The sequence below is a fragment of the Staurois parvus genome, unplaced genomic scaffold (genome assembly GCF_062004578.1).
Source record: "Staurois parvus isolate SC_StPar_1 unplaced genomic scaffold, SC_StPar_1.0 ptg000020l, whole genome shotgun sequence".
NCBI lineage: Eukaryota > Metazoa > Chordata > Amphibia > Anura > Ranidae > Staurois > Staurois parvus.
This window is the reverse complement of record NW_028317816.1, coordinates 8960824-8978276: the sequence shown is the minus strand read 5'-3', so window position 1 is coordinate 8978276 and position 17453 is coordinate 8960824. Positions and strand designations below refer to the sequence as shown.

The 17453-nt window shown below is 43.0% G+C and overlaps 1 protein-coding gene across 1 annotated transcript in view; it reads left to right on the top strand.

The window, feature by feature from the left end:
• LANCL2 (LanC like glutathione S-transferase 2) overlaps positions 1 to 17453 on the top strand; it is a 62870-nt gene that overhangs the window by 25844 nt on the left and 19573 nt on the right. Inside the window, exons 4-6 of the mRNA XM_089687272.1 lie at positions 410 to 557; positions 5890 to 6036; positions 9524 to 9706. Of these exons, the coding sequence (XP_089543398.1) occupies positions 410 to 557; positions 5890 to 6036; positions 9524 to 9706 (478 nt within the window). The remainder of the gene's footprint in view (positions 1 to 409; positions 558 to 5889; positions 6037 to 9523; positions 9707 to 17453) is intronic.

Genomic DNA, 17453 nt, shown 5'->3' with positions numbered 1-17453 from the left:
GGAATCACAGCTTGCAGACAGCAAGGTACCATGGGATATGTAGTCCTTAGACATTGAAGGAGAATAAGCTGCAAAGGGAATCCAGGAATATGTGGAAAGAGATGGTCAGCAGGCAGACAGGCAGAAGCACTCATAACATGAAATAAATTTTTCCAAGTAAGCTCATACTGGATTGTCTAAAATGACTATTGTTTCATTTTATAACATCAGCAATGTAATAACAATACAAAGAGTATCCTGTAACCATAGAACTTCTTTAGTCTTTTATTTTGGACATTGAATAAAATCTATATCAGTTTTTATTTTTTCTCTTAGCCACAGTACTGCTTTGTTCTGTTAATGTCTTTTACTCTTTAAAAAAACCATACCTGTGTCTTTGTCCTTTTTTGTGTATTTGTTTCCTGCTCAGATTGCTGCAATTACACCGAGGAGTGGTGAGCACAGACTCTGAACTTCCAGATGAGTTGTTGTATGGTAGAGCCGGCTACCTGTATGCATTGATTTACGTGAACTCCGAGATTGGACCAGATACTGTACCTCAGGCTACTATTAAAGAGGTTAGTTGTTTTTTTCTCTGTTAACAATGTATCCATTGCAGTTTGTGAACTATTAGCTAGCAATTAAAGCATGATTTTTTTTGCACCCAGAAAAATTCAGCATGTGCGATCGCCTACATAGCGAGCTGCAGTGTGTAGTCCTCTTTTACCATAGGACATGCTGCTGTCGCTTTAGATCTGTGTTACCCAGTGCATGTGGCCCAACGGTGCTCATTGATCTGTCCGTTGTTCTCCAGACCTCCTCCTTTAAGGGCTCAGGGACGTTCAGGAGCTGTTGAGCGTTTTTTTTCAGCAGCCCCTGAGCTCTCCCTAAAGTTTCCTATGTGTCCATGTACACACAGTTGTTTACAGGCAGCTGAGTTTACAGTCGTTTTTTTTTTTAGCGCACCAAACTTGCCTTCAGAAGTAGATTTTACCGGCGTTTCAAAGGCCAAACGCGTGTAAACGCAGTTAACCACGTTTAGAAGAGTTTTGTAACTGTTCCATGTCCAGATGCGGTCCAGAGCCTTTTTTTCATCATCAAAAATGCATGCAAAGGGTTTTCCATGTATTCAAATGGTCCCAGTACACCAGCGCAGTCAGTTCCAGGTTTCGTGTAAAGGAAAAAATAGTAGAATTATGATGGGATCCATAGTGAGTACAACCAGAAAAGACAGGTAATCTCAACACATACTGCTCTCTCTGCTTCTGCTCTCTCTATTTCTCTCAAAATGTCTGAAATAGTTAATTTTTTACTGTTTTGCAGTGCATTCTGGGCATTTGGGAGGGTCTCCTGAGGATATCTTTTAAAAACGCTTCTAAACGCAAACGCGCATAAACGCGGTATGCAAACGCGGCTAAACTGACGTTTTTTAACCTACGTTTTCCAGCAGTCAGTTTCCAGCGGTCAGAAGAGTTTTCCAAATGCCCCGTATACATGAGCCCTTTGGGTGCTGGGTCTTGGCAGCCTCTTGATGACTGCTGTAGTCCAGCAGTAAGCTAAGGAGCTGAATTGATTAATTTTGTTCCTTAACCTCCCTGGAGGTATTCCTGAGTGTAGCTTGGGGTAAAGTTTCAGCACCACTCGGGAATACCATGCGGCGCTGCTCCAGGATTTCTTCTTCACTTATCTTGTCCTGCGCTCCTGCGATGTCCCTGCTGCAGCGTCTCCGGCAATGTCCTCCGGCCGATGCCGGCATCTGTCTTCCTGGTTCCGTTCCTTGCGACGTCAGGACTTACGGGGACGGAACTGGTGGGAAATTTGAAAATTTTAAAAGTGACATTCACTAAATTCACTAAAATCACATAGTATTACATTACTGTATGAAACCTTTTCACATACACTTTGTCCCTACTGCTTTGTCCTGTGCCCTGCCTGCATTTTTACTGTTCTTATTGCCTGGAAACTGAGAAAAGTCCATGGCGTCCAAAAAGCGTCCCTTTAGGTCAAAAGCGGTTTTAGACCGGCTAGAGAACAGCTATAGTAAATTAGAACCACTTGCAGAATTGATTGATAATGATTCGTGGGGAAATTTGTCATCAGACACTGAAAATGATTTTGCGACTTTGCTCTGTGATGTGCGAACTTGGCGCTATATTTCAAATTTCAGTGTTTTTGGTTTGCTTATATTATTGAAATAAATTTATTATTATTATTATTTTTTTATGATTATTTATTAAATTATAATTTATGATTTTGTGTTTCAAATTTTAACATAACCGGAATGTTTACTAGACTCTTGTTCGGACAGATTTCAGTGAGTTATTCCTAAAAATTACAGGCCTACAATAAAAAAAACTACATATTTCCATGCAAAAAAATGTACCGCTTTGAGCACAGAAATATGGACATAATCAGACAGCTAGGGAGGCTACGAGTGCTCAGTAGTATCATACACAACAATGCTTTGGTATAGAATAAAAAGGGTAAGTGATGTAATGTACTTTGTGACCTCATCAGCACTGCGTGGTATTACATCATCCATGTTTAGACAGGTCAGCGCTGATCCAGGCACATCCTAGATACAGATGGTATTAATAAGAAATGGCTCAATACCATAAAAGACCTGTAGTTGCAGGGGTTCATGGTGGAGAGCTAAATTAGATCTCCCCTACCACATCCAGACATCCCCAATAAAGAATAAAATGTGCTAAACAAAATGTAAACAAATCAAATATGTTGGATGTTCTTTATGTAATTTATGGCTTGAGTGTCATGTGAGTGCAATGTCATTTTTAATGATTGTAGACTTGTGACCTGGGGCCCATCACAATTTCACTATGAGGCTGCTTGATCTGTAGTCATGCCCCTGTATACATCCATTTCTTCGCTATATAATGGGACAGAGTTGTTTGAACTAATAGCTACATGTGATTTTAAGGTTTTGGGGTTTTTCTTTTATAAAAAAAAACATATTTGTAGTTCAATTATTTATTCAGCTATTTGGCTGTCATTTCAGTTCAATTATTAGAGGGTAACTCAAAGATAAATGAAACAAGCAATGGGGTATGTCAATAACATTGACCTTTTATGAGCCCAATCATTGAGTTTGCTGCTTGAATGTCTGGATCAGCAGTCTCTTGGGCTTGCAGCCTTTACAAGCAGATGTTGATAGACATACTTTGTCAAATTTTCTGATATCCAAGTGCACAGGTTTGAGTTCATGGAAGTAAATTAGGGAATTTAAGACCGTAGATCAACATTAACAGAGATTGGCTCAGTTACAGTCAGGTCCATAAATATTGGGACATCGACACAATTCTAACATTTTTGGCTCTATATACCACCACAATGGATTTAAAATGAAACAAACAAGATGTGCTTTAACTGCAAACTGTTAGCTTTAATTTGAGGGTATTTACATCCAAATCAGGTGAACGGTGTAGGAATTACAACAGTTTGCATATGAGCCTCCCACTTGTTAAGGGACCAAAACTAATGGGACAGAATAATAATCATAAATCAAACTTTCACTTTTTAATACTTGGTTGCAAATCCTTTGCAGTCAATTACAGCCTGAAGTCTGGAACGCATAGACATCACCAGACGCTGGGTTTCATCCCTGGTGATGCTCTGCCTGGCCTCTACTGCAACTGTCTTCAGTTCCTGCTTGTTCTTGGGGCATTTTCCCTTCAGATTTGTCTTCAGCAAGTGAAATGCATGCTCAGTCGGATTCAGGTCAGATGATTGACTTGGCCATTGCATAACATTCCACTTCTTTCCCTTAAAAAACTCTTTGGTTGCTTTTGCAGTATGCTTTGGGTCATTGTCCATCTGCACTGTGAAGCGGCGTCCAATGAGTTCTGAAGCATTTGGCTGAATATGAGCAGATAATATTGCCTGAAACACTTCAGAATTCATCCTGCTGCTTTTGTCAGCAGTCACATCATCAATAAATACAAGAGAACCAGTTCCATTGGCAGCCATATATGCCCACGCCATGAGGCTACCACCACCATGCTTCACTGATGAGGTGGTATGCTTAGGATCATGAGCAGTTCCTTTCCTTCTCCATACTCTTCTCTTCCCATCACTCTGGTACAAGTTGATCTTGGTCTCATCTGTCCATAGGATGTTGTTCCAGAACTGTGAAGGCTTTTTTAGATGTCGTTTGGCAAACTCTAATCTGGCCTTCCTGTTTTTGAGGCTCACCAATGGTTTACATCTTGTGGTGAACCCTCTGTATTCACTCTGGTGAAGTCTTCTCTTGATAGTTGACTTTGACACACATACACCTACCTCCTGGAGAGTGTTCTTGATCTGGCCAACTGTTGTGAAGGGTGTTTTCTTCACCAGGGAAAGAATTCTTCGGTCATCCACCACAGTTGTTTTCCGTGGTCTTCCGGGTCTTTTGGTGTTGCTGAGCTCACCGGTGCGTTCCTTCTTTTTAAGAATGTTCCAAACAGTTGTTTTGGCCACGCCTAATGTTTTTGCTATCTCTCTGATGGGTTTGTTTTGTTTTTTCAGCCTAATGATGGCTTGCTTTACTGATAGTGACAGCTCTTTGGATCTCATCTTGAGAGTTGATAGCAACAGATTCCAAATGCAAATAGCACACTTGAAATGAACTCTGGACCTTTTATCTTCTCATTGTAATTGGGATAATAAGGGAATAACACACACCTGGCCATGGAACAGCTGAGAAGCCAATTGTCCCATTACTTTTGGTCCCTTAACAAGTGGGAGGCACATATGCAAACTGTTGTAATTCCTACACCGTTCACCTGATTTGGATGTAAATACCCTCAAATTAAAGCTGACAGTCTGCAGTAAAGGAAAATCTTGTTCATTTCACTTCAAATCCATTGTGGTGTTGTATAGAGCCAAAAATGTTAGAATTGTGTCCATGTCCCAATATTTATGGACCTGACTGTATATGCGCCACATCCCTTTTATAAAACTTGTCAGTAAGGGTTGGAAAAAATGGTTGGACTTTTTTGGTGAAACTCTTATCATTCTTTATTTGAACAAATATAGATGTTCCAGTCCTTATTGACAGTAATTTTGGACCAACGAAGGTGAATGCAGAGCTCACCTCCTTGATATGTTTGATTAAATGTGCTTTCTAGTTTCCCACGTGTGCCAGAGTATCTAAGCGTTTATTTGTTACATCAGTCATACTCTTCCTATGGTCTGTTTGCTGCCATTATTTTATCTGTTGATGGCAAACCTTTTCAGGCCAAGCGTGATGTATATACGTCATAACCGACTGAAAAGCAATTATAATTCTGTTGCAGTGATATAATCATCTGATTACTAGAGATATCTGATTTATAAGCCGGTGCTACACTTCATATCAATATCATATAAAAATTGTCTGTTGAGAGCTTTGCGAACATGTACATCAACATGCAGTTTCCTCTGATGACATTTTGTCAGAATGGTACTGTAATAACCAATGTGAGAGTCACTGTGAGATGCAGAATGTCCTTGGGGTTTTTTTGCCAGAGTGAAAAAAGTCAACAAGTGTTGGCTCTGCTGACAATAAAATACAGGCTGGCGTTCTCCTCTGCACTACTGGCTGTTTGACCTTGTCCTAAAAAGACTAAAGACATTGATGCTGAATTGCAGATGGTGGGAAAGCCGTTTACTGGGTAAGAAGGGATAATGAGGTGGCCTGCCACTATTGCAGTAAAAAGACATGGTAATACATCACAGATCAAAAAACAAGAATATACCTCTGTTTGGCCCAGTCAGCTAAGAACTCTGGTTTAAGCAGATTGATTCAACAATCCTTAATTTTCACTATTCACTGCTGACATCAATATAACCTTCCTTGACATGTGCCTGTAGTTTTGCCAGGTTAAAAACATAGAAAAATTTTTTTTCCTACTAACTAACTTCAAACTTCAGCTTGTAGATGCCATCTTAGAGTCTGGGAAAACCTTATCGAAAGAAGAGCATAAGACTGAGCGCTGTCCACTGTTGTATCAATGGCACAAGAAGCAGTATGTAGGGGCAGCGCATGGATTGGCTGGTATCTACTATATGCTTATGCAGGTGAGTCATATAATTTTTTTTTTATAAAGACTTGCAAAGTTAAAAAGGAACCGTTTCGTTCGTAATCACTAAGGTGCTTTTTTCCGCTAGCCAGCAACAACCTAATTTCTTAATTGTTTTTTTTTTTCAGTACCGTTTTATACAGCATAAGGGGATATCGTATGTATCACAATGGAATTTCTTAATTATATGTCACAGAACCAGGAAGAGTTAAAGTGATAAGCTTGGGAACGTGTTACACGTTCCACCCTAAAAATAGGTGAAACATGTAACATGTTCCCAAAGTTGAACTTATCCTTTAATATTCTTGACTACTTGGGTTATGCTGCCACCAGGTGACTGGATACTGGACAAAAAAAGGCAGGACTCCTTTCCGGGCATAACTCCTCTCAGCTCAGCTAAGCCTTAGTTTTGTGCTATTGTCTGAAGGCGATGGTTGCTTCCCTCACAGGGCAGAGGTTGGCTCCATCTGGATTGGTCACTATGGCCAGCAGGCCAAAAGGGACAGTACCTGGACCTGTAATATCTACCATTTTGCACTGGACCCTGTGGGCAGCAACCTCTGGTGTACAGCATACCTGCTGGCCACACTGGCAGAGTGCACTGCAGTTCCAGGGCAATGATTCCCTGGAGGGTTGTAAAGTCCCTGAAGGCCCTGCAGGGCATGTTCACAGTAGTGGGTGAAGTTTGGGCCTGATATGGCAATGCAGTGTGGACTGATGAGTTCCTCTATGTACTGTGGAGCTGTGGAAGTCCTGGATTTGAGAATCCAGGCTTTGAGAATTCATGTAGCAAACTATATTTGCCAATGGGGTGCTATACAGACAGTGGCAGTGTGTAAAAGATGCGACCTGGTACTTTGTGGCCATTTTGACTCTAGTTCCAATACATATGTTTCTCTGGCCCAACACTGACTCCACAGAATCCAATCAGAATATGCACCATCTTGCCTTCAACCATTGCTGACTGCAGCAAGTAAAGGAGAACTTGACTTTTTTGGGGGGTACTGTTCTAGACCTAGGCTGACACCCTTAGGCTGAGTTGCTGATTCCCTCAGGAGAACACTAGCCTCCAAAAAATGGGGCTCTCCTGCTGTTGACCTGGCTATTTACTGTTTAGGAAATATAAGACCCTAACTTTCCTGGTGGATAATTTTTGGTTGGCAGAACATCTCTACAATTAGCAAATTGGGAGGCTGCCGCTTGAGGGTGAATGCTTATTTGGACCATCCTTAGAAGCCTATATCCAGAAGGTGACTGTGGGGAAGAGAACACTGTTACCCCTTAAATGGAAGGCAAAAGTTACAGGTCAGAATCTGTTGATGCCTTTATAGTCCAAGAAGAGATCCTTTCATAAGCTATCGGGCTCCAAGCGAAAACCTCCATCTCAGTTCTTTAAGAAGAAATGGCCTCCCTAAGTCCTCTGTTTTAGAAGGCAAATCCTCCTCTCATTGAAGGGGCATCTCTGCACAGATGGGAGGATTTCTACTGGACTTCATAGCCACCTGGATTTAGGAGGCCACAGAAAACTAGGTCTGCAGCATTGTTTCCAAAGGTTACAAGCTGGAATTTAACTAATTTTCCCCTACATGCTCAAGGGTATCTTTGGATCCATGAAAGAGAGCAATTTTCTTGGAAAGAACTAAGGGGTGCTGTCCCAAAGTGTCTTTGCGTCTGTACCAGCAGAGATCTCACAGCTTCTATTCCAACCTGTTTACAATTCAATAGCCAAGACCTCTAGCCCGTCCTGGACCACAAAGGTCTTAATACATTCCTGAAGGTACAGAAATTCAAGATGGAGTCCATCTGGCTGGTGATTTCTTCACTTCATTAAAGGGACTTCCTGGCATCAATGGATATCAAGGATGCCTACATTACTTCAGTGTCTGATCCAACTGCTCCCTTAGAAGCAAATCATACAGTTACTCTACAATGGAAATCCCCTGGGTCCTCAACAATCCCAGAACCAACATCTTGATAAACACCCTGGGGGCCATAGACAGGCTCAAGAGTAACACCACAAATCGATAGTGGTCATCTTCCACTGGAAAACGCAGGAAGCACTGGTGAGGGATTCTAGATGTGAATCTCTTGGCATCCAGATGCAACAACAAACTGGACTGTGCCCTGGTGACTCCTTGGGATTGGTTTTCACTGACCTATGCCTTCCATTCACTCCAACTCCTTCCTCATAGGTTACGCAGGATGAAGATGTAGGGCATTCTGGTGATTCTGATCGCAGGGGCTTGATTAGGAAGAATGTGGTATGAAGACATTGTAAATCTCTTGGCAGATGAGCCATAGGCTCTTCTAGATGAGCCAGACTTGCTACTGCAGGGTCTGATCTTCCATCCAGCAAGTCATGAAGGACGGTGTCTCACACTCTGTAATTCCTACCCTCCTACAGGAAGGTGTACATGGAAGGCTTATTTCACATGGTGTGAAGCTCAGATATTTCTTCCCCGACAGCCTAGAGTGGAGATGTCTTTGACTTTGAGTACGATCAAAGGAGGAATCTTAACCTTGGCCGTGCATTTTCAGAGACCTGTTGCATCACGGTCCTTGATTAAAGCCTTTGTGCAGCGTGTCATACAGATTGTTAATTCTGTGTGGCACGATCTGTCCCTTTTGGGATCTTAAAAAATATGTAAACCCAACATTTCTCATTCCTGATATGTGTCTGCTGTACCTGTACTTGTATGAAAAGGTATCCTTTTCTCTTTATATTGCTTCCTTTGTGTGAAATCCCTGGTGTTCCTGCCAGTCCCTCTGCTTTCTTATCAAAAACTGACCACACTAGACATGAGAGCACAGCGTAGTCAGTTCTCTAGCTGTGCTGGGAACTCTTTGTGCTTTCCTCCAATGATTTGACTTGTCCTGACGTGACCCCCTCCTCCTCCCCATATGCATAGCCTTTCACTGGGAAAATCAGTGTCCTGCTGTTTTTCCACCCTCACCTCTCTATGCAGCTGAGAAAAGAGGGTATGTGAACACTTTTAAAAAAGGAGAAAAAGGTATTTAGAATGTTTTTATATCAATACACAAATGTTTTTCCTTTAATTTCTGTTTTAAACTGTATGAGTTGTTCTGCAAGGTGAGGGTTTAAATAAACTTTTACATTTGCCAGTGTCCATTCACCTGAAGGTGGCAGCATAACCCAAGTAGTCATGAATATCAACTCCCCTGTGTAGTCCAAGAAAAGGATTTCACAAGTAAACCAATATTCTAATTTTTCTTTTGTCTAGTTTTTACACTGTAAAGGAAGCCACACATACTGTATGTGAATACACAGAACTGCCAGTATTAAACATAATGTGGCAGTTGGTGCTTGTCAGGTTCCTGCACATTTGACAATGTACTAGATCTGGCTCAGATTCTAAGAAAGAATGGTCATTTGCTTGTATGATGAATTCAGTGCCAATTGTGTTTCTGGTCCTTACTATTATGAATGTGTAATACATATATACTGCATATGTTGTTTTCTACAGCCCCTGGCAAAAGTAGAACAAGAAACATTAACAGAACTTGTGAAGCCATGCATCGATTATGTCCGTCACAAGAAGTTTAGGTCGGGTAATTATCCTTCATCTTTAAGCAATGAGACAGATCGGCTGGTGCACTGGTGTCATGGAGCTCCCGGAGTTATTCACATGCTCATTCAGGCCCATAAGGTGAGTTCACATTCTAGATTGTAAGCTCTGTTTCCTCTTGTACCAAATTGTATTGTAACCGTAATGTCTGCCTTCATTTTGTAAAGCGATGTGCAAACTGTTGGCGCTATGTAAATCCTGTATAATAATAATTTAATGGATAAGAAAAGATATCAGCTGTGTCTAATCAGCACACCCAGTTCTAAGGCCTCATGCACACAGAATGTTTTAAAAGCACTCCTCTTGGCAGCAGCATTTTGGCAGAAAGAATGCCCGGTGCTTGTCAAAGTGTCTTAACGCATTTACAAGTGTTGAAGTACGTTTACAAGCGCCAAACGTTTGGGAGTTCATTCATTTCATTGACCAGAATAATCATGTATTCTGGCAATTGAAATGAATTAACTCTCAAGTCCTAAATGCGCCTAGCATTAACATGAGTTTAGCCGCATTTACAGGCACCAAGCATTTTTTTCTGCCAAACCGCTGCACTGGCCCTGAGTTTTTTTTCTGCTGATAAATGCTACTGCTACTAAAAGCTTCTAAAAGCCTGAAAAGGGGCAGCAAAAATGCCCTGTGTGCATGAGACCTAACTGGCTACAGAAAATAATCAAATGAGTAGATTATGTAAACAGAATACTTTTTAACAATCTGTATTAAGATCACAAAATGATCCTTTAGACCAGCCTTTCTCAACCTTCTCAGCACAGAGGAACCCTTGAAATATCTTTCTGGTCTCAGGGAAACCCTGCTAAAAATGACTAAATCTTCAACTCATGATACATTAGTGTGATGGTCAGTGGGAAGAATGTTCCTTACACTTGTGGTCCTTGGGAAGATTTATAGATAGCCAAAAAGATCAATGGTGCCAGTGGGAAATCATCTGAGAGGCAGAAATTGCTCAAGGAACTCTTAGCAACGTCTGGAGGAACCCTAGGCTTCCATGGAACTCTGGTTAAGAAACCGTGCTTTAGACAATGCTATACCACCCTTGTAGCTCTGTGTGGAGAGGAAGGGTGTACTATATACTACACAAAAGGACATTGGAATAATGTAGAGCTTTGTTTTAATAGTAAAACCTAAGGAAACCTTTGGGTGAGGGGGTGTCTGGTTTTCCAATGGCCATGAAAGCATGCTATCTGGTACTCCTGACCCATGTTACTGCACATGAAAGTTCTAAAGTCTCTTGTTTTCAGCACTATGAGCAAGTGGCACCACCAACACCACAAAAAAAGCATAGGTGCTTTTTTCCGCAGGTGTGGAGAGAGTACAGCCTCCTGTCATTTCCTTTGTTATGACGCCTGAGCGTGAGGACTCCAAAGCTTATTAAGCCCACCATCCTGGAGAATCCTCAGATTCCAGAAATGAGGGGGGAAGGCGTGAAACTAACAAGTTCCATAAAAAGTATTTTTCCCTTTTCCCTACCAAGCAGGACCTAGAGTACATGGAACATGAAGGAAAGCCAGAGAAATGATCTGCAAGAACTTTGTAGTGGTCTCCAGGGATTTCATGACAGCACTCCTGTCAGTCCCCACCCTGCACACAGAACATCAAACAAGGGCTAAAGAACATCACAATCAGCTAGAAGCTATTTGGCCTCACAGAAACTACCTAGAGCCGTTTCTCAACCTTTCTTTTTTTCAGTATGCAAAATCTTAGTGATTTTAATTGTTGAGTGTAGCTGACCCCTATCATGGATCACAGCAGTGTGTGGAATGAAGTAATATTTTTACAGATGGCTCACCAAAGGCCAGAAGATTTCCTTTGGGGGTTCTTCTCCCTGCCCCCGCTGTCATAATTTAAAAACGGTGCAGATGTGCAGATGTCTGAGAAAAATAAATAAATGCACATTTTATTTTTTTTTACCTGCAAAAAAAAAAATATTTTTTTTAAAGGGTGAACTTAGCCTTTGAAAAGATCCACTCAGGATATAATTATGGGAGGTCACTGCCACCTTGTTTTGAAGGTTCAGTTCACACTAGTGCGACTTGTAATGTGACTTGCGACATAAAGGGATAATGCAAGTGTACAATCCAAGCGCGCACTTTCCAGCGTTATAAATGGCTCTGTGTATAAGTGGGTGCTGCAGCGACCGTCGGCTGGAAGCGAACAGAATCAGCAAGGGAGAATGTCACCAGCACACCGAGGATCACCAATATGGGGCCAAATGTTTTAATGATTGATCACATGGTTACAGCAAGGCAACGTTTTGGAGTCTCGCAGGACCCCTTCATCAGGCATGTGATGGAACATCCTGTGTGATGAAAAAGGTCACATGCCTGATGAAGGGGTCTTGCGAGACCTCGAAACATTGCCTTGTGGTAACTATGTGATCGTTCATTAAAACTTTTGGACCCATATTGGTAATCCTCGGTGTGCTGGTGACATTCTCCCTTGCTGATTCTGTTTGGTTCCAGCCGACGTTCGCTGCAGCACCCACTTATACACACAGCCATGTTTAACGCAGGAATGTGTGCGTTTGGATTGTACACTTGCGACACATAAAGTCACATGACAAGTAGAAATCTATTTATTTTAATGGCACCCATTCCAATCTATGCGACTAAAGTTGCAGCGTCTTTAACCACTTGCCAACTGCAGATAGCCGAATGGTGGCTTCACTGCAGCCGGCCAGTTCTGGGACGTCATATGACATCCTCCCAGAACGCTCCCTCCCGTGCGCCCCCGGCGATCTCCGTGATCACTGTGTCCTACAGACACAGCTGATCATGTGATGTGGTAACAGGCCAATCACAGCGGCCTTTTACCACATGACACAGCAGAGCATCGGTAAATGCAGTTGCCGGTTATCACCTGCACTTTCCTTACGCGGTGACAGTGTGAGGAAAGTACTGCCGATAACCGGCAATTGTCAGAGCAGGGATCGGCACCAATCATCGGGGCACTGATGAGCAGTGCCCTGATGATCAGTGTCCAGCAGTGCCGCCCACCTGTGCCCATCAGTGCCACTCACCTGTGCCCAGCAGTACCACCCAGCAGTGCCGCCAGTCAGTGCCCAGCAGTGCCACCCAGCAGTGCCGCCAGTCAGTGCCCAGTGGTGCCGCCAGTCAGGGCCATCCATCAGTGCTGCCTATCAGTGCCCATCATTGTTGCATATCAGTGCCAGCTCATCAGTGCCGCCTATCAGTGCAGCCTCATCAACCCACATCAGTGAAGGAGAAAAATTACCTGTTTGCAAAATGTTATAATAGAAACAATTTTTGCTGTTTTTTGTTTATAGCGCAAAAAATAAAACACTCAGTGGCGAGTACCTACCAACAAAAGAAAGCCCTATTTGTGTGAAAAAATGATAAAAATTTCATATGGATGCAGTGTTGCATGACCGCACAATTGTCACTCAAAATGCGACAGCTGAAAATTGGCCTTGTCAGGGATGGGGTATAAGTGCCTGGTAGTCAAGTGGTTAAAAAAGGTTCCTGCACTACTTAGATACTATTATTATTATTATTATTATTACTACGAGTTTATATAGCGCCAAAGGGTTTGCTCAGCGCTGTACAATAGGGGGGACAATACATGGCACAGTACAACAACAACAAACAACGTACGAGGGGTAAGAGGGCCCTACTCTTTCGAGCTTACAATCTAGGAGGGAGGGGGTAAAGGTACAGTAGGAAGTGGCTGAGGGGGATGAAGTGGTGGGAGGAATGAGGGAGGATGGCCGTTAGGTGAGGGTGGGGTAGGCTTCCCTGAAGAGATGGGTTTTGAGGGAGCGCCTGAATGTGAAGAGGGAAGGCGACAGTCTGATGGATCGGGGCAGTGAGTTCCAGAGGATGGGGGAGGACCTGGAGAAGTCCTGCAGTCGTGCATGGGAGGAGGAGACCAGGGAGCAGGATAGAAGGAGGTCCTGTGAGGAGCGAAGGGTACGGGTAGGGCGGTACTTGGGGATCAGGTTGGTGAGGTAGTCAGGGGCAGTGTTGTGAACGGCTTTGTAGGTCAGGGTTAGGAGTTTAAATTTGATGCGTTGGGCAATCGGGAGCCAGTGGAGGGAGAGGCAGAGGGGGGTGGCAGAGGTGGAGCGGGTGGTGAGGTGGATGAGTCTAGCCGCTGAGTTCAGGATGGTCTGGAGCGGGGAGAGCCTGCACTGGGGTAGGCCGTTGAGAAGAGAATTACAGTAGTCAAGGCGTGAGATGATGAGGGAGTGTACTAGAAGTTTGGTGGTGTCTGGGGTGAGGAAGGTACGTATCTTGGCAATGTTGCGAAGATGGAGCCTGCATGTGTTTGTGAGTGATTTGACATGAGGCAGGAAGGAGAGGTTTGAGTCAAGAATGACGCCAAGGACTTTGGCTTGCGGGGCGGGAGTGATAGTGGAGTTGTTGGTGATGATGGATAGGATGGGGGGGGGGGTGTTGGCAGGGGGAAAGATGAGGAGCTCGGTTTTGGAGAGGTTGAGCTTGAGGAAATGTAGCGACATCCAGTCTGAGATGTCATTTAGGAGGTGAGTGATGCGGGCGGAGATAGTGTGGGTGAGGTGAGGGGTGGAGAGGTAGATTTGGGTGTCGTCAGCGTAGAGGTGATAGTTGAAGCCGTGAGAGTGTATGAGTTTGCCCAGGGAGGAGGTGTAGATGGAGAAGAGAAGGGGTCCAAGGACAGAGCCTTGGGGGACCCCAACAGAGAGGGGGAGGGAGGGGGAGGTGGCGCCATTGTAGGTGACACTGAAGGAGCGTCGGGATAGGTAGGATACGACTTTCTTGTGACTTTAGTACCACAGAGTGTCAAAGTCGCATGGAAATTGTGCGACGTTTGAGTCGCACTAGTGTGAATCAAGCTTTAAAGGTACTTCGTTGTCCATTATTTTCTGCTTGAGAATCACTGACCTAGAACAAGCAAGTCGGTGAAATAATGGAACGCCTGTCTGGACTATTCATTCCAGTTAACCCTTTTGCACATCAGTACATGAGGCTTTGGCTGTTTGTCCTGTTCAGATGCCTTGCCCTGCACTTGACACAGTATATGCGCATAGCCTAGTCATCAGGAGTGTGGAGAGCCCCTTAAGAACCCGTCTACAGAAGGCCTATAGTGATGGAGCAGGAGATTTATACCAGCAGTCGCAGGGCCCATGTTTCTATTCTGAACTTTTCTCTTTTTTTCCATGTAGTGAGAGAAATTGCATTGTGTTGAATAAGAAACCTTCTGTAATGAAACCGTGAAGCACTTAATTGTCCTCTTACGGATTTTTCTCCGATCTAGTACCATAGCGCAGATCATGTTAATTGGCTGCTATGTAGTAACACAAACCCTTGTGTATCTTTTAGCTGACTATGTTAATGCAGATATTTCTGTACCGTGCCTAACAAATCCTTTTTGAGAATTTAACACCGTTGCCAACAGGTTTCCCACAGCTTGGCACATCTCTTGTCGGAATGACAGCCGTGCAGAGCTCTGCGACCCAGATTTAGTTCATTAGCTGCCGCCATGAAGACTGTAATTATCTTCACATCCTCTGCCGCTTGTTTCTGTGCAGAAAGCAATTAAATCACATTATACAAATGCATGTTTGTGCATACAATTGATCAGCGCACTGTCTGGTCTCTTTAAAGTGTTACTAAACCCACAACAGTAAAATCAGTCTGTATATGCAGTGAAGCATGTTTGTTATACTCACTGTGGAACCTAAGAGGTTAATCCTATGCATTGTATGAAAAGGCTGTTTGATCCTGTCTTCTCTGCCCCTCTTGTTGAAATGACCAACTGATACAGACTGAATCTGTAGTCACATGCACATGCTCAGTTTGGTGTGTTTTGTTAGAGCAGTTTTTCTTTTCTTGGGAGAGTGCATGTGATCAGCACAGGGCCAATCAGCACTGGTCAGAGGGTCAAGGGTTTCACATCCTCCTAGAACAGAAAGAAAACACCTACAAGCTTTAGCCAGTGCTCTGCTGAAGTCACAAGACTGCTCTAACTGCTGATGAGAAAAGGTATTTAGTAGGGATGCAGCAAAATTTCGTCCTTTGAAACATATTGGCCGAAAATAGCCCTATCGCCGGTAGGAAAAATTTAGCTGATACAGGGGACTGTGTGTACTGCAGATGTGAGGGGGGGCAGCTGAGAAAGGCAGGAGAGGAGCGGTGTATACAGTGACTGGCGGTCACTATGGGGTTTATTTACTAAAGCTGGAGAGTCCAAAATCAGACTCCCTTCTGCATAGAAACCAATCAGCTTCTAACCTCAGCTTGTTCAATGAAGCTTTGGCAATGAAACCTGGAAGCTGATTGGTTTCTATGCAGAAGGGAGTCTGATTTTGGACTCTCCAGCTTTAGTAAATAAACCCCTATATGTCAGTGCTGGTTTTTAAATGTAATTACCGGCTATTTTTTTCTTCACTATAGGGCACAGAATCAGCTATCACTTTCCCCCCAGCTAAAAGAAACAAAGTTTCCTTTTAGTTTATTTCCTGAGTTAAGAGAAACAATGTTTGCTTTTAGTTTTTTCCCCAGATAAAAGAAACAAAGTTTCTTTTAGCTCTGGAGAAAGTGACAGCTAATTCTGTGAGCTATAAAAAAAAAAAAGTTGGTAATTATATTTAAAAACCGTCACCAACATATAGTGACCGCCAGCGAGGGATACTCTCTGTATACACTGCTACTTCACTGTATACACTGCTCCTCTCCCCACCCCCTCCACCCTACAAAGAGAACCTATCACCTATCACTATATATAGGAGCCTCCCCACCCCCACATACGCAGACATTTCGGTTTCAGTTCGTTTTTCGGCCACATGCATTCTGAATTTTCGATATCGGTTTCGGCACCAGAATTTTCATTTCAGTGGATTGGGACCGGTTGATTATATGCACTTTATACCACTATTTCTACCACCATTTTAGACCCTTGGAGGATCTACCACTTATATATATATTTATTATTTATATTCTTGATTTGTTTATTTAGTTATATAGCGCTACACCAATTTTACGATTATTTAGTGCACCACTAGTATTTAGCAGTTTATATTTACTAAAATAATTGCATTTCCATGTTGTGTGTACTGTGGGAGACCAGATACAGTGAATGCAAGGTCATGGGTTTAGTATCACTTTAAGATCACCTATCAGGCACCTCTGGCGTTTGGAAAGTGAGGTGTGCCCTACTGTATAAATTATTGACATAATCGTTTATTTTTAGCTGCCAGACAAATAGAGAGTAGGTTATAACACGTGTGTGAATGTGTGTGAAATCATACTTTCTCTTTCCCTTTTTTAATTTTTTTTAAGTAGGACTGCAGATGTTTACTTTTTTAATTTGCTTATTATTTTACAGTGTTCTGTCTTTTGAGAACCAAACACATTCTCTGTAAATGCCACATTTAGAATTTCTCATAAATGCATCATGGCAACAGACAAAAATGTGTGATCAAGATACCAGCGTAGTCAGACATCCTAATAACCTAACAATCATTGGTCCCATCATACATGTGCTTTAGTCGGCTACATTCTTTAACCACCTCCGTCCGGCCGTTGTATATAAACAGCCAGATGGTGGCAGTGCAGGGTCGGGTGGCCGATAATAAATGGCCTCCCTGCCCCTTGCTTGTGCGTGCTCCCTGGGAGCGCGCAGCACCGCGATCTGAACACAGTGGAACACCGATTGTCGTACGGGACCTCTGTGCGAAGTACCGATCATGTGATCACTGATTGGCCAGTCAGTGATCACATGCAGAGTAGTAAGCAAGATGTCACTTCTGACATCATTGCTTACTATGTGTGAAATCTGTGAATGATTACAGAGGTCACATTGTACAAGGCTATTC